The 27655-nt window shown below is 40.1% G+C and overlaps 5 protein-coding genes across 7 annotated transcripts; 2 read left to right on the top strand and 3 right to left on the bottom strand.

Annotated features, from left to right (window-relative positions):
* Positions 1–103: 103 nt before the first annotated feature.
* On the bottom strand, positions 104–8788 carry LOC105683317 (SR-related and CTD-associated factor 4). The gene is made up of 15 exons (XM_012395843.3): positions 8592–8788; positions 8101–8229; positions 7738–8029; positions 7464–7651; positions 7131–7409; positions 6912–7061; positions 6565–6830; positions 6105–6305; positions 5872–6005; positions 5601–5809; positions 5339–5516; positions 4982–5269; positions 4663–4887; positions 2538–3971; positions 104–2250 (listed from the first exon to the last, which is right to left on the bottom strand). The coding sequence occupies exons 1-15, from the start codon at positions 8619–8621 to the stop codon at positions 1220–1222; spliced, it is 5034 nt and encodes a 1677-aa protein (XP_012251266.2). The 5' UTR covers positions 8622–8788; the 3' UTR covers positions 104–1219.
* A 128-nt stretch (positions 8789–8916) lies between these two features.
* On the top strand, positions 8917–12896 carry LOC105683299 (glycoprotein endo-alpha-1,2-mannosidase-like protein). Of its 3 annotated transcripts, none has more exons than XM_048658458.1 (4): positions 8917–9046; positions 9796–10436; positions 10510–10772; positions 10845–12896. In XM_048658458.1, exons 2-4 carry the CDS (start codon positions 9885–9887, stop codon positions 11443–11445), a joined length of 1416 nt encoding a protein of 471 aa, XP_048514415.1. In that variant the 5' UTR covers positions 8917–9046; positions 9796–9884; the 3' UTR covers positions 11446–12896. The 3 variants fall into 3 exon arrangements, with proteins under 3 accessions (XP_048514415.1, XP_012251238.2, XP_048514414.1); XM_012395815.3 differs by lacking the exon at positions 8917–9046 and adding an exon at positions 9053–9324; XM_048658457.1 differs by lacking the exon at positions 8917–9046 and adding an exon at positions 9374–9698.
* Positions 12897–13027: 131 nt separating this feature from the next.
* LOC105683298 (exportin-4-like) lies at positions 13028–18916 on the bottom strand. Its single transcript, XM_012395814.4, has 12 exons — positions 18781–18916; positions 18052–18441; positions 17716–17983; positions 17174–17628; positions 16835–17096; positions 16504–16766; positions 15990–16429; positions 15631–15911; positions 15372–15547; positions 14946–15244; positions 14660–14888; positions 13028–14582 (listed from the first exon to the last, which is right to left on the bottom strand). Exons 1-12 carry the CDS (start codon positions 18829–18831, stop codon positions 14295–14297), a joined length of 3402 nt encoding a protein of 1133 aa, XP_012251237.1. The 5' UTR covers positions 18832–18916; the 3' UTR covers positions 13028–14294.
* LOC105683300 (39S ribosomal protein L19, mitochondrial) lies at positions 18724–20234 on the top strand. The gene is made up of 4 exons (XM_012395816.3): positions 18724–19004; positions 19144–19567; positions 19629–19907; positions 19983–20234. Exons 1-4 carry the CDS (start codon positions 18935–18937, stop codon positions 20110–20112), a joined length of 903 nt encoding a protein of 300 aa, XP_012251239.2. The 5' UTR covers positions 18724–18934; the 3' UTR covers positions 20113–20234.
* A 55-nt stretch (positions 20235–20289) lies between these two features.
* On the bottom strand, positions 20290–27559 carry LOC105683328 (zinc finger MYM-type protein 3). Its single transcript, XM_012395862.3, has 12 exons — positions 27350–27559; positions 24192–27033; positions 23763–24116; positions 22848–23671; positions 22563–22786; positions 22265–22500; positions 21991–22177; positions 21764–21889; positions 21565–21686; positions 21326–21473; positions 21134–21233; positions 20290–21054 (listed from the first exon to the last, which is right to left on the bottom strand). Exons 2-12 carry the CDS (start codon positions 26949–26951, stop codon positions 20880–20882), a joined length of 5256 nt encoding a protein of 1751 aa, XP_012251285.2. The 5' UTR covers positions 26952–27033; positions 27350–27559; the 3' UTR covers positions 20290–20879.
* Positions 27560–27655: the final 96 nt, after the last annotated feature.

Genomic DNA, 27655 nt, shown 5'->3' with positions numbered 1-27655 from the left:
ATGGCAAATAGTTATCAAGGTAGTCGTATTTCGTAGTATCCTTCTTATGATAAATCTGATCTTCAGGAAAAGTGCAGAAAGTAGTTGGAATGATAACGCCATATTTATTTGAAAACGATTTGTATAAAATATTTATTATAAATATTCAGATTTAGGATTGAGCAACTTTGTCTGCACAATAATGTTATCAATTATTTTTTTGTCTATGTTATGTATATTCTCATTCATTCGTTAATTGTTTCTAGTTTTGTTTCATTGTTGTTTTTTTTTCGTTTTTGTAAATTTCTCCAGTTGTATCATTAAATTTTCTGTGTAAATTCACCATTTACTAATATTTGTTTTCTTTTATAGCATATCTTTCGTTATTATTATTAACATTATAGATAATTGTTTTACTAAGAAAAATATAAGAGTATTTTTTCTTCCATATGTACACTTCAATAAATTAATTACGGATACAGCTCGAAAAGTTGGCTCGGTAAAAACGAGTAATACGAGGTACCATACTCGCTCCGTATGATACCTGGCAATTGATTAGTCATCTGATTGAGAGATTTTGGACAAACGATTCACGAGTAGAATTATAACAATAACAATAACGCTAACAATAATTATAATGATAATGATAATAATAATAATAATAAAATAGACTCGTAACTAAGCAGTTAATCAAGAATCGACTGACTGTTACATTGTACTTGAATTAATATTGTTATCATCTGACAACTGACAAAGGACTCATGTCGCTTTGTCGTGGGTCTATTATTTTTTTTTTTTTCCATCTAGGTACTTAGTAGGTAGGTCCTGTGTTCACTACCACAGCAGAGTTTAAGCAGTAGTAGCAATCAATTTGTTTAAATTTCTTATAGAAAAAAAAATCATCATAGGCGCTAAAAAAAAGCTCAGCGGAAACTTTTTTGACTGTGTTGTAACCTCGATAATCGAATGATAGGTGGAATTTCTAATGCATAAAAAAACTCACTGAACCCACGGCTCGCGACCACTCCTTAGTTCGGCACTCCAAGTCCAAAAGTCAGCACTGAATACCACACTTCATGATTAGATTACATCGACATATATACAAATGGTGTTTTGCATTAGAGACCTTCGCGTGGCTTTTCGATTGAATTTCCGTCTTCCTACACTGAGAAAGTCCAATTCATCATTAATTAGTATCATTCATTTTTTGTTTTGTTATTTCTTTAAGAATTTACTTTGGTCATTCCCAGAGACCTTCAGACTCTGATTTTATAGATACAGGATCGACGGTGTCAATTAGCGGATTTTCCTGCTCAGCTGGTGGTTCGGGATCGATCGAACTTTGTTCTGACTCAAGTTTGGATTCGTTCCGATCCGCATCTACATCTCTGCCAATCTGATCCGCTGAATCTAACTGATTGCTCTCTGATTGACAAAACTCTTTCTGATCATTGAACTTTCTTTCTGGTTTTACAAATACCTCTTTTGCTTCCGTTTCAGGTTCAACTTCAGCAGGTGTTTCGTTGACTCGCACTTCTGGTATAATTTCCTTTTTCACATCTGTTCGACTTTCCTCACTATGGTTTGCTTCTTCGTTTGTGAATTCTTGCGGTTCTTCTGTTTCCTTAACCACTCTCGACTCTAATTTATTACTATGTTCGCCACTAACCTGCGTCCCGATATCTCTGTCGACTCCATCTGATCCATGCTCAGGAAGTTCGTCAAATTCATTTAAATTTTCCTTCACATTACTCGCAAACTTTCCTATGGCATTAGGTTCGCGATTAGGATTATCCGACTCGTTTTCTCCTTCTACGAATATAGACCGTTCTTCGATGAATGTGTGATCTGCCGGAGGTGGGCTGACATTTCCCCACCTCGATTTTCTGCTTCTATTACGACTCTCACGGTCCGATTGCCCCTTGTGCGATTCCTGAGACGTAACGCCCGCATCATCTTCTGGCTGATCACGATCGTCGGATAAATTGTGTTCTATTCCATTCTCTGGCTCTTCGGATTGCCACGAACCGGGAGGGCCATTTTCCGCGCTTCTCCACGGGCCATCAGGCCCTGGAACCGGAGGGCCGAGTGGTCCAAATTGCCCTCTGGGATGTGGCGGGCCAGCGGGACCTCGGGGATCGTCGAATGGTGGGCCGAAAAAGGGATCTCCTTCTCTAGGGTCAAATGGTGGACCTCGGGGCCCAAAGGGAGCCCGCATTCCGGGTCTCATACCTCTGGGTCCCATGCCGCGAGGGTGGAACATGGGAGGGCCTAGAATTTTACAACACAGGATTAGCACAAAGGAGCCGCAAAAAACTGAATATCCGATATATCAAATTATCATCTAATTTTATTACCAGACATTCGTCGTGCATTTGGTACGAAGATTCTTGCCAAGATTGAATTTTTATAACTCTTTTTGCGCTACTAAAGCATTCAGCGTTGAATAAAAAATGGCGATAGTATCGCACCGTCCGATCATCTATCTACCGCGAGATAACATCTCTTCCTCTCTCTCTCTCTCTCTCCCTATGATATTATCACTGAAAGTGACTCACCGTGTCCTCTCGGTCCAATTCCAGGTCCTCTGGAACCAAATCCTTCGGGTCCCATAGGTCCACGAGGTCCTCTGGGTCCCATCATGGGGGGAAGACCAAATCCAGGGTCCATAGGTCCCCCGAAGAACTCTCTTCTTCTAGGATCAAAATCTGGGTGGTCGGGATGTCCTCTTGGGTCAAATCCATCCGCGATTCGTGGGTCAAATCCGTCTGCAATTCTTGGATCAAATCCAGCTTCTCGTTGTCTCATTTCATACTCGTAGTACTCCATCTCGTAATCGTCCATCGGATGACGTCCGCGCATGTCAGGACGGTCGAAATCATCTCTCGTAGGCCCTATTCTGGGATTGAAATCCTCGAGTCGCGGCCCACTTGGTCCCATTCGGGCGTCAAATTCGTCGGGAAATCTTCCGCCGTGCATTCTGGGATCGGCAAAATCGTCCATGGGACCTCTGGGGAGTCCGATCGGACCTCTACCTCCGAAATTTGGTCTGTCCCTGTCGCTAGGGCCTCTAGGGGGATAGTCCCTGGGATCTTGCAGTGGGCCTCTGAAGTCGGGGCCTCTTGGGCCAAAGTCTGTTCTGTCTTGCGGAACGCCCGGAAATTTGGGAAGGTCCATTAACGAGGGTGGTAAATCGCCAGGTCTGCGTCCCCCAAGACCGTCCTCGTAGACTCTGTCGGTTCGGTCGCGATCGCTTCTGTCGATCCTGTTACTCCTGTCGATTCTGTCATCCAGAGGGAGAGTCCCGTCCGCGAGTTGCCGTAGCCTGTCAGCCAGGCTCGGTTTGAGGTCTTTTTTCGAAGGCCCGTCGCTGTCCATGGCGTTTTGATTTGGCATCAGGCTTCCGACTCCGCCATCGGGTCTCACACTGCCGTCCCTGCTGTCTCTGTCGCCTCTTTCCCTCCGTTCGTCACCCCTGTCTCTATCCCTGCGCCTGTCACGGCCTCGATCTCTCCCTCTACCTCGATCTCTTCCTCTCTCGTTCCTAGAATCGCTCGAGTCGTCACGATCATTTCTGTCGCGATCACCCCTCTCGCGCCTTTCTCTATCACGATCTCGTTCATTTCGTTCCCTGTTTCTATCGCCTCTGACATCACGGCCCATGCCGTCGTCGTCGAGCCTGTTATCGTTGTGCAGAGGGCCCTTTCCCATTACTGCTAGAAGCTGGTCGCTCAAGTTCGGCTTGTCTTTGGACATGCTCATCGTGTTTTGCGGCATAACATCCTCCATTTCAACGTCCATGTCATCCGCCGAATGATGATGCTGCTGCTGTTGTTGTTGCTGCTGTTGTTGTTGTTGCTGCGATACGTGCATCTGCATTTGCGGAGGCGGTGGGCCCATGCCAAACGGTTGCCTCAGCATCGGCAGGTTCGCTAAATTCGCTTCTGAAGTCGGCGGAGGTACTCCCATTGGAGGAACGTTGTGCGGCATACCTATTGTAATAATACAAAGACTAAATAAGTCTTGCATTACCGATTTACGGGGGCGTAATATCGAGAACTTTTCATGAACCGAATCGAAATTCCGAAAAAAAAAGATATGATAAAACTTTGCAATTATCGACGCGTGAATACCGTGAATTTATTTTCGGCTGAATAACGCTTTAGTAGCAAGAGTCCCGAATTGTACTTCGGGTAAGAATGTCATTTGTTGCGCATTATCTGGTACGACCCTGAGAGTCCGATGATTGAATACTTTGTACTAAAACTGCAAAGTATTTCCGCTCTTGGGGAAATTAGCGAAATACCACACTTACAAGTGTTGACCCAACCTGGATCTAAAATCGCAGCAATTGATCATACTTGGTAAGAATCTTCTTGTAGAAATGCACGCAAGCTGCTTATTACGATTCATTTTTCATTTTGTTTTATCGTGTAATAATTGTGAACCTTAACTGTGCTTACTTACGATAAAGTGTTCGAAACGTTCTTCCATGGCTCCTTCGATCGTTCACACTTGATCATAATTTCAAATGTTTTGTAACAATGAAGAACGGGTCGATGCTTATTTAACAGTTATTAGAACAAACTACGGTAGACAGGAAGAAAAAAAAAAATTGAAAACCCCCGCCATCAATTTGGTAAGTCCATGCAGCAATGAAAAGTAGAATGTAAAGTTTCATACCAGTCGCACTAGGTTTGTCGGATGGTGCTGCGGGTGCGGGAAGAGGAATCTGCGCGAGCAATCCGACGCCAACTCCTGATCCAAAGGGTGAATTAACCGGAGGATTCAGCATGGTTTGCATCATCCCCGGTCCCAAAAGACCCTGCATGTTCGGAGGAGGAACGCCTATAGGTACGTTGGGCATCAGACCATGCGGCATTTGAAGTCCCATGGTGCCGATCATGCCTGTTTTTAGAAACAATAATAAAATGGTTCGTTATGCGTTGGTACGAACAAAAAAGAATGCTCATCTCCCACGACTGGTTGATCAAATACTTACGGGTGACTCCGGTAAGAGAAAATCCAGGAGGCATCATTTGTAGTTGAGCATTAGGCGGTGCGAGAAGAGCGGCTGTAGTAGATGGTCTTATCGGAGGAGGCTGACTGGTATCTACCAACTGCTGCTGTTGTTGTGGTGCGCCGTCAGATCCCATTACATTGACGATACCGTCGGTCAGTGTAGGAATAGGCGTGCCACCAACACCGGCTGCAGCTAAAGCTGCCTGTTGTTGAAGATGTAACTGAGGTTGTATGGTCTCAGCATTTACAACGGCGTGCTTAAGCTTACCTAAAATTCAAAGAAAACATTCAAGGGTCGAATGTTTCTGAATTTTAATAACGCAGCATCGATCGTTACCTTTCAATCTCGGAGGCAGGGTGTCTTCATCAATCATACCACCTTCCTCCAATAATTCGAGGTCATGGTCTGTGACGTTGTTCAATTTATTCCAAGGTATGTAGCTGACACCTAGTTCAACTTCCCAGTAGTCCTTCCACTCCTTCCCCTTGACCCCCTTGCCCGGAGCCCAAGCGAGCTACGATTTGATATAAATTAAAGATTTCGGACATCATGTATGAGGTGAAAATCGAATTGACAGGTTATCGAAAATAAATCTTACCGTTATCGCTTTTCCCTGCATTTTATGACTCTTGAGTTTGGTCAGAGCTCTGTAAGCGTCTTGACGTCGGTTCATACAAATGAAAGCGCAGCCTCGAGGGGATATCAAGTCTATACTGACGATATCTCCGAATTCTCCAAACGTATCGGAAAGTTCTTCTTGATGAACCAATTTTGACAGATGGCCGACCCAAAGCGTCGTGCTACAAACTGGGATCCCGAAAAAATTGAATATAAGCACAACCGATACAAGGGATAACTTCGGCACTTACCACTGAGCTTGTCTCGCATGATCGGTGGCAATCCTCTTTTTCTCCGTTCTCTCTGTTTCTCTCTTTCCTCTTCCGACATTTTATCCCGGCTATCATCACGCTTCCTTTCACGATCTCTGTCTCTCGATCGCGACCTGATATCGATGGAACAAAAATAACGACCCCCATATTGTAAGATCGCGAACCAATGGAGATTTATCATGTCGTGAAATTATAATTGAATATCGAAATACCTTCTACGTCTGGATCTGCTTGGTGATCGAGACTTCCTGTCCCTATCTTTATCCCTCTCACGATTTCTGTCTCTGTCTCTATGTCGCGGCGATCTGGACCGACTGCGCCTTCTATATCTGTCCGGTGATCCACTTTGGGATCTGATATTTTCGCAATTTACTATTTCCACGCTGCTGCTATCCCGCCTAGCAGGTGCGGGACTGAAAATTGTGTACGAAAATTCGTTGAAATTTGGAAAGAACAAGAAGCCGTAGAAATCAACGACCCAGATTGCATGTGAAACTTTTCTTGTACTGCATTCTTGGTTTGGAAAAAGATCTGACAGCTATTATCCAAGTTATTGAGAACTGCAGCTATAATATGGCAAGTATTTTCAAGACACGAATCACGGTTCAAACCCGTGTCTAGATCGGACTTGCCTACTCTGAATAATGGATCACTATATTAGAGTTTTCTTACCCTTGAAAATCTATGGAATCTGGCCTTTCGTCGATTAAGGGACTTTTAGCATTCTGAAGGGCTACTTGTGGCGTCGATCTGATACTCTGTGGAGGTTGAGTGGCGTACGGTAAAGCAGGAGGATAACCAGGTGGCGGCTGGCTCATATCCTGCTGCATCACTCCTGCGTTCATGGCAAAGTTTCCACCGGTGTTGTAAACGCTTTGCTGAGATGGTTTCAGAATGTCGGAAGGCTTCAACTCGCACTCCGAAGCAAATGGTAGACTCTGAAATTACCAGAAAAAAGTATAAAACTAGGTGAAAATTTTGCAAAAATTTTACAGTTAGTGGCACTTTGAAATACCTACAGGAACTGTTTGGGCCAAATGTTTGTCAAATTCATCCTCTTGCTGTTTCATCTGCTGTAATTTACGCATTTTTTCTTCCATCTCATGCTGTGTCGGCGCCGCGTTACCCCCCTGCATAGTCTGTTGAAGCGTCTGCAGTTGTTTCAACACCTGTGATGGCAATACCATTACCAGGTATCCACCATTTTTACTTGAACTCTCTGAAGACCCGATACCTACCTCAGGATTAGTGAGGAGAGTACCCAATCCTTCCAGACTGCTTCCCGCAGCCCCCGAATTGAGCTGCCCGGAGTTTGACTGCGTCGTTGTGGGAGAGCTACCCATGATTAAATCGTCGTCTTCTTCTTCGCCATAGTCAAAGTCGAGAAGTTTTTTGTCAAACTTTACGGAGGCTTGATTTTCATTCGCGGCAGCTTCTTGCTTCTTCAGTAATAACTGCTGCAAGTGCTGGAGCTGAGCTAGCAAAGACACGTCTACTTGGTTTGTACCTCCTTGTCCCTGAAAATATGAGAATGGGTAAGTGGTCCAAGTTGAGATCTCTTACGAACTCACCATTAGTTTATTTGCATTTGCGATGTTCGCAGTCTCCATTTTCGTTTGTGCAAGCCAAGCCGGATCGATAGACTTTGAGGAGGAAAACATCTTCTGATCTTTGGGCGTATTTTTAACTCCAGAAGGCGGAGTTTTAGTCACAGCACTGATGGAACTCAAGTTACTCGCTAACGTAGCGTTTATAGTACCTGAAAGCAATTTATTGTTCAAAGATCATTATTTGCCGTTATAGTCAATTTACAACTAAAGGATTCTTCTCAAGTTGGAAGCATACCGTTGCTATTGGGAGGCTGTTCCTTGTGTATAGGATGATTTGGATCAGCAAGATCGAAGAGGGGTTGGATAACTTCTGCAGGAAAAACAGCGTTTTTCTGCCAGAGGTTGAGCACACGTATGACTTTGCTTTTGTCCTCAGGAGGGCATTTCAGGAGGTTGAGAAATGTAATCTGCATGTTTTTGGCAAATCTAGGTGCAAAAACGTCTTTTTCAACCCCAAACTGATGCCGAGATTGACGAACGATCGAGTCTATCACGTAAAGCCCAGGAACTTTGTACTCCGGCTTACACTAAAAGTTTTCAAGAACAACAATCAGCAATAGTAATCAACGATAAAAATTATTGTAGCAGATATACTTACTTTTTGTATAAATTTTTCTACACTCTGAACGACATGTTTGTAGAATTTAATGGCCTTTATAGCTCCCCGAGTGAGGGAGTTCATCTTGGCCTTAGAAATCGGCGGCTTAACATCGTACAACGATGAAAGCTGGAACAGTGCATAAAGAAGAGGAATAAGAAAATAAAAAATCAATTGTTTCAAAAGCTACATGAAAAAAAAAAGGAAAGGCCAATCGCCAAAGCATCTTTTTCATCAGCGTACTGATTGATTACAGCGCGACTCTGGTTCGGAGTCTCGAGGTAATGACGCCTGTTGAGAGTCGGAGAGTTTCTCAATTCCCGGATAATCATTAAGGTGTTAAACCTAACGATAAAATGAGCGCATACTATTGAACTTTTAATCTTTGTACATTAGATGAATGCAGGATGCGTGTACGATACGGAATAAGGTGGGAGGGTAGTTCTAGGGAATGATGGTGACCTCTAAATTTTGTTATACGGTCTGCTCACCTCGGCGTTAAACGCTTTCACAGCATCCATGGTGGCAAAAAATTTCTGAAGAATTTCGAACCCGGACTAACTGCACATCGTTGAGTGAATTAAAATCCTATTATAATAGGCAAAATAACTACATTTCTCGTCGTCACGTACTTCGTAGCTGACCCATGCCATCCAAGAATTAAGATGGCCACCACATTACCCGGCATGCATCCTCGTCAGCGCTAGAGCGCAGATTTGCACCGCGCGGTGCCATTTGCGCCATTACTACCCGAAATGATCACACGACGCGACGCATCCTTGAGTCGATAAAAATAAACATTTATTTACCGACTAACTTAGGGGTTGTTCAATTTATCGACGGTTTCTGTAGTCTGCTATTATTTTGACGTTTGAGCGTTTGACGGATTGGTAATCCAACCTCACCTGGAACGAATTTAGTTAATGATTCTGTTGCGCAATCAAAGGCTAGTTTCTTATCCAAGATATTTGATAATTCATTTCAGAGCTAAAATATGTATTTTAAAAATTATTGACCGAATTTCATCTCGTAATGTAAAGCACAGAGGGCACATTAGGCGATTTGACCTGTCACCATTCCAAATTCCAATATCCGAAATATTCCATATTTGCCGACGATAATGTTTCCACATACTGCGATTACGTTACCATATTATTATTACAAAATAAGACGTTCCCAATAAGATCCGCAGTCAACTGTAATCGTTGAATATTATTAGAAGGGGTAAGCATACCGTTCCGTAATCAAACAATGTTTACAGAAGACAATTAGCATCAGATCTATAAAACGTGTGTGCATAATCTCACAGTGTCTTCGATTGTCTTCTCCCTTAAGTTCGTGACGTTTTTTTTCTTTTATTAATACCGAGAGGAAGATTCAACGAATGTTTTCCATTACATCTTTTCGATAGTTTATCATGCCACCAGTGATTCAGCGGCTTTGAATAAACATTCAGATACGACTATGTATCTTGTTTATAGAGTTATCATTACTTCCCTTAAGAATTATCGATTTCCTATTGTTTCAACACAATGTCTACATGACGCCGAAATATACGCGATGCTGCTAGTGTTCGTTCAACTCTAAAAACATTAAACGTACTAATCTTTCATCCCTCAGCAATTTTTATCTTTATTTCCATTTTTGCTCATTAAATTTGACCCGTTGTGCTGATGTGATTTCAATTATCTACAGGACACTCTGTTGGTAAAATGAATCGTCTGGAGCTCGGAAATTATACATAATCGAAATAGCTGAAATCCTATTTACTTGGAATAACCAAAATGTTGGGAAGCATAGTACCTGCGTTGTCACTTCGGAGATGTTTCTATCTGTCTGCGATTGTTGTAATTCTGTCAACCTGCATGGCAGCATTAATAATAATGAAACTTTCACCTTTGGAATCTGTGAAATGTCAACCACACGTTGTAACTTCTCCTGTTGAATGGAGCACGGCTTCAAATCAGGAATTGGCAGCGTTGATACCGGATGAAAAAAATAGAAAGGAAATGAATGACAAGGGATATGGGATAATGAGGGAAAAGATTATACAGAATAAGGTGGCAAGGATATCGCACAAGATGAGAAACAAAGTCATGCCTCTGCTCAACACTAACGCTAGTATAGAACCCAACTATAATGTTCACATATTTTATTACCCGTGGTACAGATCGCAGGCCTATGATAGGACCTGGAAACACTGGAACCATGATTATCTTCCAAATTGGAAAAAAAATGATAAAAAAGAATATCCTGATGGTAGACATGAGCCACCAGATGATATCGGAGCTAATTATTATCCGAGCTTGGGATGCTACAGTTCTCGGGATCCTCAGGTATGTAAACATAGAATGTTTTGTTTGAATCGATTGCAGAAAAAAGTAACGTGTCCTTTTTTTTTTATTAAAGGTGATCGACTTGCACATGAAACAGCTTCGTGAAGCAGGTGTGGGAGTTGTAATAGTTTCCTGGATTCCACCCAATGCACAGGACAGTACGGACATAGTTATGGCGGATATATTGGATGCTGCGCATAGATACGGTCTCAAAGTTGCTCCACACATGGAGCCCTATGACGGAAGGAACCCAATTAACTTGATAGAACATTTGAAGTACGTGTTCAACGAGTATGGATCGCATCCAGCTCTTCACAGGATCAAAAGAGAAACGGAGTAAATATTAGTAGCCAAAAAGTTACTCGAAAAAACCCCGAATGTACTTTATATCCTATAATTAATTTTCAGTGGGGCGGTACTCCCAGTTATGTACATCTATGACTCATACGTCTTCCCATCAACTGCATGGTGGGAACTTTTGTCAGACAAAGGGAATTTAACTCTACGAGGTACAGAAATCGATGCAATTTATATGGGGTTGCTGGTGGAAGCAGGGCACAGAAATCACGTAAAGAAATCACATTTTGATGGGTTTTACACATACTTTGCAACAAATGGATTCAGCTACGGTAGCACCTGGAAAAATTGGAAAGACTTGAATCGGTTCGCTGAACAAAACGGACTCCTGTTTGTCCCCAGTATCGGACCTGGTTACATAGATACTCAGGTGCGCCCATGGAACTCTGAGAATACCAGACACCGGCGTCACGGGCAGTACTACGAAGCGGCGTGGGGCAGCGTCTTAAATAGTGGGGCAACAACTATTGCGATAACTTCTTTCAACGAGTGGCACGAAGGAACGCAGATTGAACCAGCTATACCTGCAAAAAATAAAGGTTTCTCGTATCTCGATTACGAGCCTGAGGGGCCATACTTTTACCTGAGTTTAACCAAATTTTGGGTCGAACAGTTCACAAGAAAATACAAAAACGGCAATTTGAAGGACTGAAGGGTGCTTGGAATAGCAATGATCATTTAATTTTCTACGGAATTAGATTCGATCGTGTTATAAGCATAAAACATAAAATGACAAGGTTTATAAAGCTATGCAGACTGTTTCTCAATTCTGAGAAGTGTTGAGAAAATTTGGCAGATCAATGTGTTACAGTTTAAAAAACAAGAAAGAAAGTAACGCGAGAAAACAAAAAATAGCTATTTAATCATTTTCAAATGGGCAACCGCTAAAAGTCCTAATCGCAAAATTTGTGACCAAATCTAAAACAATAATAACGATGAATGATTAATTTAATGAAATATCTAGATTTTGCCGCTAGTTATGTCGTTGAATTATACTATTATTCGAATAGAGAAGTCATATGCTATATGCAAGATGCAAGACGACGAGTTTAATAAGTACGTAGATGTTTTGTATATGTATTATGATAGACAATAATCATTCCTTGTCCTTTTTCTTACAGGGTATACTTCCTCTAATTACCCTTTTAGGTATTAGAACTTGAACAAAAAAAAATAATTGTAAATTACATTATCTCCGTCTATTTGAACCATGATAATAATTTTCATTTTACTAAGTCGACGAAGATATTTTCAAAACTTTTCAAACTAATCAATCTAATCGCACGAAACAAAGCATATCATGGACAGGATTATAACTCTGATCAAATAATTAAATACTGTGCTATCACTTTGTCTACGGACCGCGGAATTTGGAGAGTACATTAGAATGTAAAATTCCTTGGCTGGTTCACGGATCGTTCAAGAAATAGTAAACCAAACTTTTACCAAAAACTTATCGATTATAATTAGAGTTAGAAGGTGCGATAGATCGTATACCGTTAAACTGACCGTAATCAGTTTTAAGTTGAATAATTTTACCTTGTTATTTATAAGATTATACAAATGAGCTAGCTACGTATTGTACCTTTTTTTATCATAAGTTCTTAATATTCAAACGCGCAATAAAAACTTAATAACAAGTGTTTTTTTTTAAAATAAACATATAAAATACAACTGACTAAATTTAAAATGATGTACGTAATGTATGACAAATACATATTACAATATTATATCATAGATTTACCAAATTTTCGTGTGTGTAAAATGTCCTGGCAAACGATAAGAATATTTAAATAAAGGTGTCTAAACTTTTTTTCGTATAAAAGAAAAACTTGAAATAATTGAATTCAAAAGCTACGTGGAGATAACGTATCCACACGTACGCTACTAATAATCTTCTCATGTAAATGTTTATACATATTCATCTTAATTGAATGTCAGTTTTGACACATATCTAATTATTATCATGTATAAATTTCTCAAGATAAATGAAAATGAATAGTTAAAAAAAGAAAAATGAAAGAAGAAGACATGTAGCATGTTTAAGAATATAATTTCACGTGTCTTTATTGTTATGTCGATAATAAATTATTTCTTCGAATAGTTTTCAAATGCAACATTGTTTTCCTCACCTCATTTACTTTACCCTTCTGTTCCTTACGTCAGCTCACAATTTATTAATTTCTATCTAGCTCATAAAGTTCACTTTGTTTGACATAGCACAGCGTGAAAAATAAGGTTGATAGACTTTATTAGGTATTCATACTTTACATCAAGCTCTTTACAAAATAAGCTGCGGTAGTATTAGAATATCTCAATTGCACATTCTCAGTAAAAATTGCCAGTTTAGAATTAAAGTGTTTATCTGTAATCTGTACCGTTTTGTCGGATGTACTTGGCGCGAGACTCTGCCGTGTTTCTTGATTCTATCCGTTTTAAATTCAATACATATCATGAATACTGTTCTGGATACTTCTACATTGGCTAATTAACAAATAATCAGAATCTGCGCAATGCATAGCAAGTATATTTATTTGAAAATATTAACGGAAATCGACATTATGAAGATATAAAGTTATGATAAAAGAACATTCTTTTGCTTTAATCAATTTTTATTCAACTAATTTTGGTGCCATGAGATCCTTGAATTATGTATTAATATATGTATACGTTCATCTTACGTACAGGCATACATGCATAATTCTTGACGTTGCAGTTAGGTAACATAATATAATAGCACTTTACAAGTTGAAAATTATACTCTGTACCGAAATCTACATTTATTCAATCTTTTTCTTGTTCAAATTCTTGGTTCTTTCTTTTCTCTAATAACACTATTCTTCCATCATCTCGTCATTTTACCCTACATTCGATTATTTGTACAACCGAGCTCATTGTCTCTTTGACTTTTGCATGGCAAAAGAAAGATTAAATTTCGGTGTAGTATGTTCATGATGAATAAGAAGTGGTAATAGTAGTAGAAGAAGAAGAAGACGAAGGACAAGAACTAGGGCCAGATGATGCTCAAAGTAAATTTCTCAAATGTTGAAGTTAAAAACATTTTTGCTGTTGACGAAAAATACCCGATGACCAATGAATAAATAAAATACTTATCCGGGTATATCGATAGCCTAATATAGTACCTATTTACTATGGTAATAGATGTGTGAAGAGTAGATTCATGATACCGATAAATGAAGAGAAAGAATAAGTAAAATAAATAACAGTTTTCAAAAAATTCAAACTTTGAATAGAATTACACACACATCAACAACACCTGTAAAGTCAAAATTATTTGTTCATCAAATAATCAATTCGATCATTATTATTATTATTTCCTTCATAATTTGTTATTATTTTTGTCAAATAAATAAAAATTCATGGGTCGCAATTTTCAATTTGAACATTTTCTTACAATACGCGTTCAGATCAGCCAATTTTAATTTATCGGCAATAATTTATCCACGTATAATTGAATACCTAACGCTATTGGGTACAAGCTTACTTGACCATCAAGAATCCTTGAACGTTGACGATGAATTTGTCGAAATTTTCCGTGAACCTCAGCCTTTGTGTTCGCTCTACACCTAGTTCTATGTTAGCTGTTAATTTTGTAAAAGCGACACTCAGTCTCTCCGTTATTTGAGGATCCGGTTGAGCGGATAAAAAATTTTGTACTAATTGCTGATACTGTTCTTTGTAACAGCATATCAAGTAGAACAGAGGCATTCTAGTATTGGATATTAGATCAGAATTTATCTGCTGAGATAATATGAGATTCATCAGCAACTGAAATTATATGAAAAAATAAAAATGAACTTTGAATAACGTCTTAAATCGGATGGAGTTACGATCTTTCAACTCACGTTTAAGAAAGGCGCCATGAGCTGGTTTTTCGGTCCTCCTTTTTCTGACACCGTGTAGATGTGCTTTGTAATGAGTTGGATGATGTCGCAGCAAAGGACAGTGATTTCATGTCCGAAAGAAAAGAGCCCAACTTCGACAGAGACCAGTAATTGTCGTAACAGCTCTGTTGGTAGGGTACAAACTTTCCCTGGATATATTTCACAGACGAAAGCGATCATTTTGAAATACCTGAAATACAAGTTGGTGATAATATTTTCACAGAGAACGCGTTTCGCAGCCACTTACTGCAAACAGAGAGATGGGAACTTTAGTAAATCCATGGTCATTAGAGGCATGACGATATTTAATCCAAAGAGAAATACATCTACTGGAGTAACGGCTTGTTCCTGATTCTCTGGTGTTTCACTTGGGCTGAAGTCGATTATTTCCTTGCTTAATAAATTCGTAAGTAATTGCATAAGAAGTAAAATATCTTGAAAGGTATCTTCCTCCGCTGTGGATTCTACCGTTAAACGGTTCGTGTTGCATCGAGCATAAGCCCGAACCGTGTGAAGGCATGCTTCATAAATTCGTATACTATCTGCCTGTAACATAGAAGAAATATTTTGAAAAAATAATAATGATGATAATAATGACAACGATAAGGATTGTAATGATAAATGCTTGTGCTGCAAGTTCAGAAAACTTTTTAATTTCACCGTAATTTCGTACCTGAGATAAGTAACAGAGCACCCGTCTCGTGCATTCGCAGAAAAGTTCTAGTATCAATTGCACTATTTGTTGGTAGTTATGGTACAGGGAAAGTAAATTTGGAAGCTCATTTAAAACTGGAGCAGTTAGTTCGAATACTAGATCTACGATCGAGCTTTGAACTCCCTGAGCAACTCCTAGAAAAATAAGACTAGTCATTGGCAATAAGACTTATCGATCGTTTGATTATTTTAGAAAAAAAATTAGAAGGGGAACTTACCGATAAACGATTCTAGGACGTCTATAATCTGAAGCCTGACTTCCTCCTGATGGTAAGTTTGAGAAAATGATTCACTGCGAACGAGTTGTAATCTATCATGTAAAGGTTGTAACGTCTGGGCCCAGTACTGACGTTGGGAGGCAGGATCTTGAACAGCGGCTCCGATCTGGACTAAGGCTCGCATTAAGCCTCGTTTCACAGTCTGAGACAAATCAAATCGATCTTTCGTTGCTAAATTTACGAGGCTTCCGAGTCGCCCGGATTTTAATACGCAGTTGCTCCTAAAATAAAATAACATATTATTCGCAGGTGTGTATTAGCGCAGGCAGTTTCACCTTCGCGTGAGTAAATATTCTAACTTTATCTGAGACTCTACTAGGGTGACGAGGAGCTGAATAGTTTCCTTGACGAGATTAGGCTCCCCTTTGAATGCATTTATGTTGCATTCTATTTTCTCCAGAAGAAAACTCACTGTCCACAATGAACCGGGAGTGTCTTCCCCAAATGCTTGTAAAAGTGTCGTACTAATTTCTGAGTAAAATTGTTCTGGCGGCAGAAGATAGCTTAGAGACCATCTCTGCAGGAACCAGACAATTGTGCTGCTCAATTCAGGACTCAACATATTAGTGAGGTTTGCAGATATCGCAATCTTTTCTATTTGACACAATCGAAATACCGCAGATACCAATCTTATAACGTGATCGGCTGATTGCTCTGCTCCGTCAATATCCGAGAGACTGTTCTGAGGTGAAGCTAAAAGCTGCATTGTCGTATCCACATTGACTTGGCCATGCTGAGTCTGGAAATGGAAGAATGTATTGTAACTTTTGAAATTGCCAACGGGACCGTGAGGTTTACAAAGCTGATTTATACCTGCTCCATACTGTATCTCATAATTTCAGAAGGGATTAGAGGAAATTCTCCCTCTGACTCCATACACAGAACGTGACCCGCAATGAGGACCAGCCAGTGCATATCCTCGTATAAAGCTTCTACAAGTGAGGAACTCGATATGCTCATAGGCTGAGACTGATCTGCGATTCTGTTGAGCTGCCCACTCAATCTATTGGTTCTGTCTTCTAATAGACGTGCGAGAAGTGGTAAAGAATGGCCTGGAACTTGCCGGCCAAAGTTTCCTTTGATAAAAAACAATAGCAAGTTTAGCCAAGTATCTGGGTCACATAACTGGAAATTTCACAATTACCGATTGTTTGCAGTTGTTCTTTGAACTTGGTCCTGTCGTTCTCTTCTGTCCCGTCAATTTCCTCGTCATTTAATTCCTTCCCTCCGGCACCTCTTGTACCGTCTGGTGGAGACAAATGGCAACGTAGGTACGTATTGAATATCTGCGCCGAACTCTGCTTGCAAAATTCAGATGGGAATAAATGTGCTTCTGATAAAACTGATATCCAAGCCTCTAACATGTGCTCAAAAGCTTCCATGTAGAGGCAGTCGTCTGCACACATCTGAAAGAAGGTTGATAAATTTTTACTAACGTAACAATTATTTGGTTTCAAAAGCTTGCATGTTACTTGAAACCCACCGATTCTTCCTGCGCAGCTCCTTCGGCAAACAAACAAGTGAGACGTGTCATTTGTTCCATGAATAACCTAAGTATATCTTCGGGTAAAGAGGTGAGGGTGACTCTAAAAAATGTGATGACTTTCCTAACCATGTTGGATATTCCAATAGCTTCTTGGTCTATAATATCAATATTTGAAACGAGCTTCAGGAAGCTGCGCATGTAAGAAGTCAAATACTGTGTTTTCACTTCTGCAGGGTTCATCACGCCTCCGTTTAGAGTTGCCAGCTGGACCAAGCAGTTCCTGGCATGATGAGCGAGCTGTGGATTCGTGCGTACTTTCCAGTAAAGTGTAAAGAATAGATCAAGGACGGTTGGATCCAAGATTACATCACGCCACATTGGACGGAGCCGCAGAGCTGGGCTGCCATCAGATTCATAAGCAGATTCAAATGCTCCTATTAATCTTTTGGGCAGTGTTTATAAGTTAAGAAACTCCAATAGAGTATTTGTAGTTTATGATAACGTCAAATATTCCAAGTGAAAAATGAATGAAAGGATATAATGTGCAGATATATATCCCCAGACAAGTATGCCCTCTGTAATTGACAGTAGATGTTTTATGAGGGGCAGCAGTGGTTCCTGAATATCTTCTTTAGTTAGTTCTCCTAGTAGACCGACGCAAAATTTAAAGATTCTCTTCAAGTCTGTTATCTCAAACTTTTTTTTTACTTCAAAATGTATCTCCCAGGTCAGACCCACATCCGAAGACTTCACAGTGTTTGCATATTCTTGCATTAAAGAAGATATTATGCTGCAGCCCAACAGTTGCTAAAAAATGATCAGCAATGAGTGACTCGGGCTTTTCTTATAAAACTTTGGCAAAGACAACTGATTACCCTTCGTAAATCTCCGCTCATAATAAGTCCTTCAACCTCGTTTAAAATTTGTCCCCTGTCTTGTCCAAAATCTTCTACGCTTCCTCTCTTCACCATGATAGCTATAACTTGTAGTATCCGTTCTCTGACAAAAGGTGCCAGTTGAGGTTTGCTTATAATATAATGCAGTAGATATTGCCTTAGAGAAACGATGTCCGCCGCTGGCATCATCGACCATTCTCGGACTAAGGCGTTTTTTATTAAACCAGCTGATTCGAAGAGTACGTAATCGACAGGGCTGCGTTCTAGAATCTCCCTGCATAGCTGATAGGGTGACTTAGTTTTACGGAAGTTTAGAAACACTGCCTCCGCTGACTGACGTTGCTCTTGAGTAATCAGATTAGGAGGTGCCTGGAAAATATTAAAGGAATGCATATTAGGGGCAAAACCGAGTTTAATTAGAAGATTTAAGTATACTTTTTTGACACGGAATAAGATAATTAAATTTTGGGCCTTTTCAAAACTAGTAAATGCGAAGTAGGGGGAAAGTCGTGATAGAAATTTGGTTTCTTTCAGCTATAAATAAACAAATCCTGATGCTGGGTACGATAACATAACCATGATGACGTTAGACGGTTCATATTTAGTTACGGGATGTCAGCCGCGTTTGTCGAGCGAGAATTTTCGGGTGATTCGTGTACGCGGCAGCATCTTTTTGACCTGCTTAATATCGAACCTATTTAAACTCACCAAAATAATTTGTGCAGCTGCCTCCAATTCTACAAGCACTTGATCAGCCATTTTAGTAAATAAAATGTTTACCCACACGATCCCTATCGAGCTTCAAATCGCTAGAGAGATCGAGCTAATTTACGATTAATTTTAGTAGACCAAAACTAAAAATATGGCGTGTGTCGGCAGAGCCATTCTGTCTCTTGAAATAAGGCAGAATTTTAAGAATTTTAAGCCTCCACGTAAGTTACCATGAACCAAATATGGCTTGTAATGTAACTTGATGCTTCGAAAAGGCGATTCCATCGCGCTTTTTCTGCTTAAACAACATACCAATGAATTTTAGTCGCATGTCATTTAACCTACCCTTAATAATTCTAGCAGGAAGAAATTCTCTCCAGTTTTCCTCGGTTCCCGTGGAGGATCAAAAGCAGAACAACAATGAGATCCTCAAAGAGAGGAAGGACATCGCTCCACCAGAATTTCGATTTTTGTTCCCTGAGTTTCTGCCAGACCCCAACCCATTAATGCGTAATTCATTAAGAGAGAGACTGGAAAGGATGGATATGATGGCACGGAGAGCTCAGATAGACATTCCACCCTTCTATGTCGGTTCTATTGTTGGAGTTACGCATTCCGATCCTAGCTCGCCGGGAAAGCCCATCAGATTTGTTGGGATTTGTATTCAAAAATCTGGCTGTGGGCTCAGGGCTAATTTTATCCTCAGAAATGTAGTGGATCATCAAGGTGTCGAAGTTAACTACAACATATATGACCCGACAATTCAGAAAATCGATTGCCTCAGGTAGATATGATTGTGATGATTGGTGCGTGAACTGACTTTAATGATTTTGTTCTCAATGCAGGCTTGAAAAGAGGCTGGACGATGAGTTACTCTATCTTCGAGATGCCCCGCTTGAGTACAGCACTTTCTCATTTGATATGGAACCCGAAATCCTTCCAGAAGGAACCCCGGTGCATATCAATGATATAAAAGTGCCCTTAAAACCTCGGCCTTGGCTTGAACGGTGGGAAAGGAAGAATTTGAAAGGAATTCAAGACCTGGTGGTGACCGAGAAGCAGTTGAAAAAGGCGGCAGCTGTAGCAACACCTTGGGAGAAGTATGACCTCATGAAAACTTACAGGTCGGTGTTAAAAAAAAATTACGATAAACGAAAAGAAGTGAAATTGGATTTTAATATTGAAATCTCGATTTTTAGGAACACTATTCCAGCAGAAGATCAAACGGACATATTTGCAGAGGTTTATTCTGACTTGCATCAGCTCCAGATAACAAGACGCAAATCCTTGCGTAAGACAGCTTTCTCTCGACCAGTTAAAAAAAATTAGGAGACATTTTTTTAAATATAGGATATGTAGATAAGGTATTTAGTCCATCAGATATATTATCGGTGATAGCCTTAACACCTGATCCTCGTCAAATTGATGAATAAACATTGTACAAATTCAGAGACCACGATGTTCAATTTCACTTCCTTTGCTGTTCAAAGTATTTACTGAAGGAAATCCGTTATAGTCAAGATTCAGTTTTATATACAAAATCGTTTTAACACTATAATTAGGTTTTACAAGTACTGTACGACGTAATCCTACAGTTTCATCATTACATCGTTATAATCTCAAGCAAGCAGCCAAGATCCTGATCCTTTCATCACCCATGATCTTCAATAAGAATCTACCGAAAATGACCGATCACAACATGAACGAACGTATCTCTCAGAATATTTTCTAATTTTACTCCGTTTTTTGTACCATCGAACAATAAGAAGCGCCATGGAAGTGGGATTTATCGAATCTTGGAACTGAATATTTCTCGCGATATCCAAATCAAGGTCGGGAAAAATAAGAAATCAATGAAATTCGTCACATTCAAAATGATCACGCTAGTTCACCACCCCAAAAGATCGAAGGAAATTTTATTGAAATGATTGGAAAACGCTAATTTATCCCTTATCCGGAGGGATTTGAGAGCGCACTCAACGTCGTGGCACTCTTTCCTCCTGTACGCTTTCATTTTTTGTCAAAAGTATAAAAATAAACCGCGAACGGAAGTGTGAAAAAGCATTATACATGGAACACCAAGGAGGAAAGAGCTATTAACTAGTTAACAAAGCAACATTGATTTCTTTGACCATTTTGACTCTGTAGAGCATTTTTATCAAGTGTTCCTTTCCAAGTGGAGACGTGGAATACCAAACAGGGCTGTCTGGCACGCAGCTTCTTTCGGGCAGGAGGTAAAAAACGTCGTTCCGAGTCTTCACACTCTCGGGGCTGAATAATAACAACGGAAAATGGGATTTTAATCCACGCAGATAGTGAATTATGAAGGCAGTTGAAAATTTCCACTTACCATTTCGATAAGTAGAATTCGTATAATTTTACCGGACACCTGAGAGGGTTGTCTTCATTTTCCTGTTGCTCGTAGACCTTTTTTTTCCTTGAATTTGCTTCTGCGAATAGATAATAATAAATATGTCGATTTGCTCATGATTTATTCAATGCTCGTAAGTATATTCGAAGTAATTGGAATACATATCCTCACCCAGCGCAGATTGAGGAGGATAAAAACGAAGCAGGACATTACGTGAACCAGGGACTTTTCCGGCCACAGCTGCAGGTTGGGCTGCAGGGTTTCTCTTCCAGTGTTTCATTATATGTGAAAAAGATAGTTGCATATGCTCATCGACACTCTGAATGGATAAAAATAATATAAAATGAATGTGAAAAATGCAATAACACTATCACTTTGGATGAAGACATTAATAAGCTATGGGAACTCACCACCAAGTTGAAATGTTTTGTATTGAAAAACATGAGCGTGCTCAATAAAACATGCGGAGAATGGGCTCCGAGCTGTTTGCTCTCCCATAGGTGTTCCTCCTCGACTCTCGTAACGATGTATTCTGTCGAGAGGATTGAAGTACGATAAATATTTTACGGACTTGTTCGACAGAAGACAATTCAATTCTCTCCTACTTACGTGCGTCATTGTACAGGACTGAAAACTTTTTGGCAACGTCATTTAAACAGTCGGTGAATTTTTCGTAATAAGAGTCAGTGAATATGTTATCTATTCGATTATTTTCAAAGAGATATTGTTGAATGCCTGAAATACGTAAAAATTGCATTAAAATATATTCGATCGAAGCGTTTGTCATTAAATCTGAAATATTTGAGATTCGAGAGATTTTTAGACGATGTTCTCACCTAGACACAAGTAGTATATCGTATCGGGTGCGTATTCGGTGCCGTTCGGTTTTCTCACTTCTTTAACAAACAAACATAAGGAATAATTTAGTTCGTCCGCTGTCAATTGCAAGAGCTCCGTTTTGAATAGCTTCACCCTTCTCTGCGGAGTGCTCTGTTTTTCCAGTTCGGCATTCTTTCCAATCACCTGGAAGAAAAAAATATTCGCCACGTCAATATGATAAAACTGGGACAAAACGAGGCATCTTCTGATCCCAGATCTGCGATTTCTCACCCATTGTCTCCACGCGTTTACTCCGAACGTATATTTTAGAGCCATATTGGCGTCTGGTTTTTCTACGGGCTCCATTATCCTGGGTTGTGGCGGTGGTTGTGGCTCAGGTGGTGGCATAAGCGGAATCTCATGATTCCCAGCGGCAGCTCTTCTTCCACGTTTACTTGGTGTAGATCGTGGCTTGTATGGAACCATACGTTTCCGTCCACGGGTTGATGGCAATCGTTCTGGCGGCGCTGCGATAATAAATAGTATACATGAAGATATTTAATCTCTGGATAGCATTATTCGGACCTACCGTCATTCTCAATCGACGTATCCTGCTGGGGTGGAGCCTGCGTGGCAGTTATGGTATTCGGTGTTAAGGCAGTCTCAAGATCGACCGCCGGCTCATCTAGTTCTCCAGTAGCTATTTTAAGGGCCATTTGTAGCATGTCGTCTCCAAATGTATTGCTCGCGTCAACCCCTTCCGGACTGAACCCGTCACTGGTAGAGTTTGCTGGGACATCAGCAACGTCATTCCTATGAGGTAAAAAAATTGATTTTGACAATAATTCACGACAGATATTTTGAAATCACGAACCTGTTATCATCCTCCGAATCTGTATCGCTTTCATTGGGCTTTTTTTCCGTAGCAACCATTTCCGCCATCATCAAAAGCTCTGCCTCGAATGGATCTGCCGGTATCCTCTCCTGGATTCTCTTTATTTCTTTGAAAATTCCCTTAGCACTGTTTCTTGTGGTTGGTATAAATATGGGCACAGGGACTGGTAAGGGAAATGGAAAAGGAACTGGGAAAGGCATACTGTACATGTGCATAGGATATGGTACATAAATTGGAACGGGAATGGGGATTATAATCTGGTTATTATCCTCAGTCTGAGTAGATTTCGTGCAGGGATGGGGGCGAACGGAAACGCCTTTCGTGTGCATGAGCGGTTTACACTGCGTGATTTTGTTGCGTACTTTGACAGGACTCGGAGGTCTAGCGATCACTTGTTGCTTGTAGATAATTTGGGGTTGACTTTGCACGGCAACGCTATTGACTGCGTTCTGCTGAGGCATCGGGCTGCAGTTTTGCCCATTTCCTGAAGCTGCCAGACTCGTTACATTTGATATGACTAGGAGGTTTTTATTTTGTTGCATATCTCGGGTCGATTTCTGAACAGCTTGAGTTTCGGCACGCTGAGCTATTGTTCTTTTGGGTATTCCAGTTGGCACAGGATTGTCACTTGCGGGTATTGTTATAGGAGATTTTGTGTACTGACTTTGGAAATTCATCACGCATTTATAGGAACAGAAATTTCGAATTGTAGCGTCGGACATCGTTAAATGGTACTGCGCTTGAGAGAATTCCTTGCAAAAGTCACAATTTATCCTTTTGGCTGAAACAGCGTTGATTGAGACCTACGGTAAGAAATAATAATGTTTTCAACGAGTTTTCAGGGTAGCGGGGCAGCGTAGAAATTGTGAAAAAAGGATTTCCGTGATGTCTCACCTGGTAGAGTGTAAGGCAATTCAAGCTGCACATCATCATAACTTGTCCAGACTTTAATTCCTTCTTTATCATGTCAAAGTTGTACTTTTTTACTTTACACCAGTTGCAAGGAACAATTTTTCTATTAGTTATTATGAAAACGTTCAGACAAGTTTTGTTACAGAACATGTGAGCTTCATTTTCATAAAATACCACAAAGTTTTTTTTACTCAGCAACTGGAAGAACTTTTTACACGTTGAGCACTGATCAGGATCCACTTTATTAACGAACTTAAACGCCGCAAAACAAGGCTCGCTACATATCGCCACTGGTCCCCCACCATCGATTTGAACTTCACAGTGCACGATTTTTTCCTACAAAACAGATCAAAAAACTTTCTCATTTCACTGTTTTCATTATAAATGTGGAGGTATGGAACTGACTCTTACCTCTTGGCAAACGCCACAAAATTTTTTTTCTGATATCGGAGGCTCGCTTGAACTCATCCTGGAATATTTTTCCATACAGTCCTGAGTGCAAAAGTCTTTGAACTGCCCCTTATCCCCGACAGGTGCTAAGAACCCCTCGACCCCCGAACTGATATCTTTTTGACAGTAGCTGCAGACTTTCAGTCCTTTTTTAAACTCTTCCAGGCAAATAGAGCAGCAGAACTGTCGAACATCATACCCAAATCTCACGCAGTATTTTCCAAGACTCACCGCCTGCACAGAGCCGTTGCAGTTCCTGCAATAACTTCCATATTTCGTCTGAAATTTTCCTAAGCACTCTTCATTGCAAAATTCCATGGTCTCCCATGCCAGATTTCTTTCGTCGTTTGCCTCGACAATGAGCAGGCAGCCGGCGCATCGTTTCTCTCGTTTTGAGTTAACTCCGTCGCTAGGAATATCAGTTGCCTTGTTGTTTGCGGTCTTGAAATTGTTCTTACATTCTTTAGAGCAAACATTGAAGCATTCTGACCCCACTTTCACCTTTATTTTACAAGATTTCTCCTTATTGCACTGTTTGCAATTTTCCTTTGTTTCGATTTCTTCAATTTCAGAGTTCTTGGATTCCTCGTCAATATTTATCACGTCAGAAGATATAGATTCATTCGCGGCATTCTTTGCTTTACTTTTCCCCGCTGACTTCTTCAAGGTCTTGTTCGTCACATCTTTTTCAACTACATGCGGACTGTGAATAGCTACGCTTTGTTCTTTTTCAACAATTTCATCCAACTCTACCGTACTTGTTACAGATTCCTGCTCAACATCTTTTGTATCGGTACCAGCAAGATTCTCTTCACCTTCTTTAGTTTTGTTGATTGTTTCACCAGGAAGAATTACTTTCATACTGTCTGGGATAATACATAACTCGTCGTCTTGTCCTGGCAAAACATCCGAGTGAACATCTTCAGGCTCTAATACATCAAGGCTAGTAGCTGGCAAAATTTTGTCTCCTTTTTTGGCTTCTGGTTTATCCCCAGCCTCCGCATTTTTTTTATTTTCATCTGTCAGCTCTCCATCTTTGTCATTCTTGGTAAATTTTTCAACAGCAGCATTCTCTAGCTTCTCAGGTTCCTCGACAAGATCATTTGATGATATTCCCACTCCGGTACCGATGGTATGGACGGTATCAAGAGTGTTAGCTCTGTCCTTATTGGAATTATGCTCAGATCTATCCTGCAGATTATCTTTTGCTTTGACAACATCCTGCAGGTTGTCTGCTTGGTCTCCTAATTTTTTAAAATCTGAAATCTCGCTGCTAAGATCGTCCGTCTCCATGTGAGCCATTTCTAGATTTTCAGGGTTAGTATACCCACCAAATGGATCTTCTGCGTTATCTATAGATTGATTTTCACTTTGCAAATCGTCTTGATTATCTTCTTGTGATATTTGGACAAACTCTGTGTTTTCTGGCTCAACTAAATTTTTTTCTTGTTGGTCTTTGTTGGTACTCTCAAGGTTCATATCCAAGTGTTCGAAATCTTTATTCTTTGCGTCTGTATTACTTTCCGCAAGACTGCGAGAAGCTTCATTTATTTTAACCGCTGCCTCTTCTGCATCTACAGGATTTTTTGGAGTTTGCTTCAGATCATCAGGAATATGGGAAGAAGAGTCTTCAAATTCTACAGATTCATCTCTCACTTTTTCTGGCTTTTCCATTCTCTCAATGTCCTTAGTAATAGTTTCTTCTTTGCCCAGAATATTATTACTTGACTTAGGCAGATCTTCAACTTCCATACTAACAGGTTTGTCAGGTGATGATAAATCCGAGTTCTCTGCATCTTTTCTGGCATTAAAATCCAGGTGATCTAATTCTGATTCTTTAGTTCTTTCGATTTCCTTGGGATCATGTTGTTTCTTATTAGAAATATCCATCTGTGATTGGGAGATATTTCCAACTTCCATAGTAACTGGTTTATCAGGTGATGCCAAATCCGAATTTTCGTCATCATTTGTGACATCAGAGTTCACCAGCTCCAGTTTTGATTTTTCATTTCTTTCGATCTCCTGGGAATCATTTTTTTTTTCGTCTGAAATGTCCATTTGAGACTGTGTTTGATTACTATCTTCAGCTGACAAAATGGCAGATTTAGTTGGTATGTGTAAGTTAGAGCTTTCATCATCTTTCCTTGTACCAGATTTTGCATGCTCAAAGTTTTCATTAACATTCGAAACCCTTTTTGACTGTTCTACGTTTGTTTTGGGGTCCGATGATTCTAAATCAAATCTGACGCTGACAAACGATGTCTCTTCTTTCTGTAAATCGTCATTGGCGGAGTTGTATGTGCTCTCCAATGCAGATTCCTTATCATTTGCTTCAGCATCTGCAGGTGAAGAGCTCGGCAAATCTTGGTCACTAATCTTGTCTCTTACGCTGAACTTAGTTCTTGCTGGTTGATTATCTGGCTTTATTTCATCACTGTCTAGGTTCTCAGATATTGAAAGAGAATCAGAAGTAACTTTGAGATTAGGACCGACTTTGGAATCATCTTCTACAGGTTCATTAGTATGAGGAATTAAGGAATAGTCTCTAATCACTTCTACTTCAGTGCTAGTTTTGTCATGGAGGTTTTCACTTTTATTTTCTTCTTTTTTGTTAGTCTCTCCATCCTTAACAACAGAGGGTTTGGGTTTTTGACTATCTTCAACAGCAGGCATAACAGCAGCAACTTCACTAACGTGTTCAGTCTCTTGCTCCATCATCATTTATTTGTGAATGCACTTACGACGGATTTGTAGCACATAAGATCATGCAGTCGAACTCAGTATTTCTAACATTCCTTTCAACCTGAAAGTAATAAGGAAGTACAATTAGAGATAACGCAGAAGCAAATTTCAATAACAACAAATATGAAGTCCGTAAATGAAGGTTAGTCCAAATCCTGTTGGTTTGATGATTGAAATTATAAATGAACAAACAAATAACACTCTGAAATAATATGAAATAACATCCATTTCAAATTTATCGCGGTGTTTGTCACTGTTTATTAGCATTTCGTCTTTATGAGGTTGGGATACCGCACCGCAAATTATTACCGAACTTCGGCGTTAATTCTCTCTAAAGGAAGTTGAATTTTACGCGTATGTTTTTTCTACATACGTACCTTCAATAACCGACACTTCACACGACATACGTATCCTCTTGTATCAACCGCTGCGAATTGCTGCCAAAAATTATTTGACTGAACGCTGAACGCTTCTGAAGAATCTGAACTTAACCGGGATAGAAGATCGAACATCGAACGACCTTCTGATACAGAATCGCCACCCCAATTTTAGTAGCCTGGCTGCACTGCGAAACAATCATCCCCCAGTGCGCGCTGCAATTCAAAAATCTAGTAAGATGGCTCCCGCCTTTATTTCCACCACTGATCTATGGATCAGAGTTGGATCAGATTCTAGCCCTAAAC

This window comes from Athalia rosae, chromosome 7, assembly GCF_917208135.1.
Source record: "Athalia rosae chromosome 7, iyAthRosa1.1, whole genome shotgun sequence".
NCBI classification, from domain to species: domain Eukaryota; kingdom Metazoa; phylum Arthropoda; class Insecta; order Hymenoptera; family Athaliidae; genus Athalia; species Athalia rosae.
This window is presented reverse-complemented; position numbering and strand designations above follow the sequence as displayed.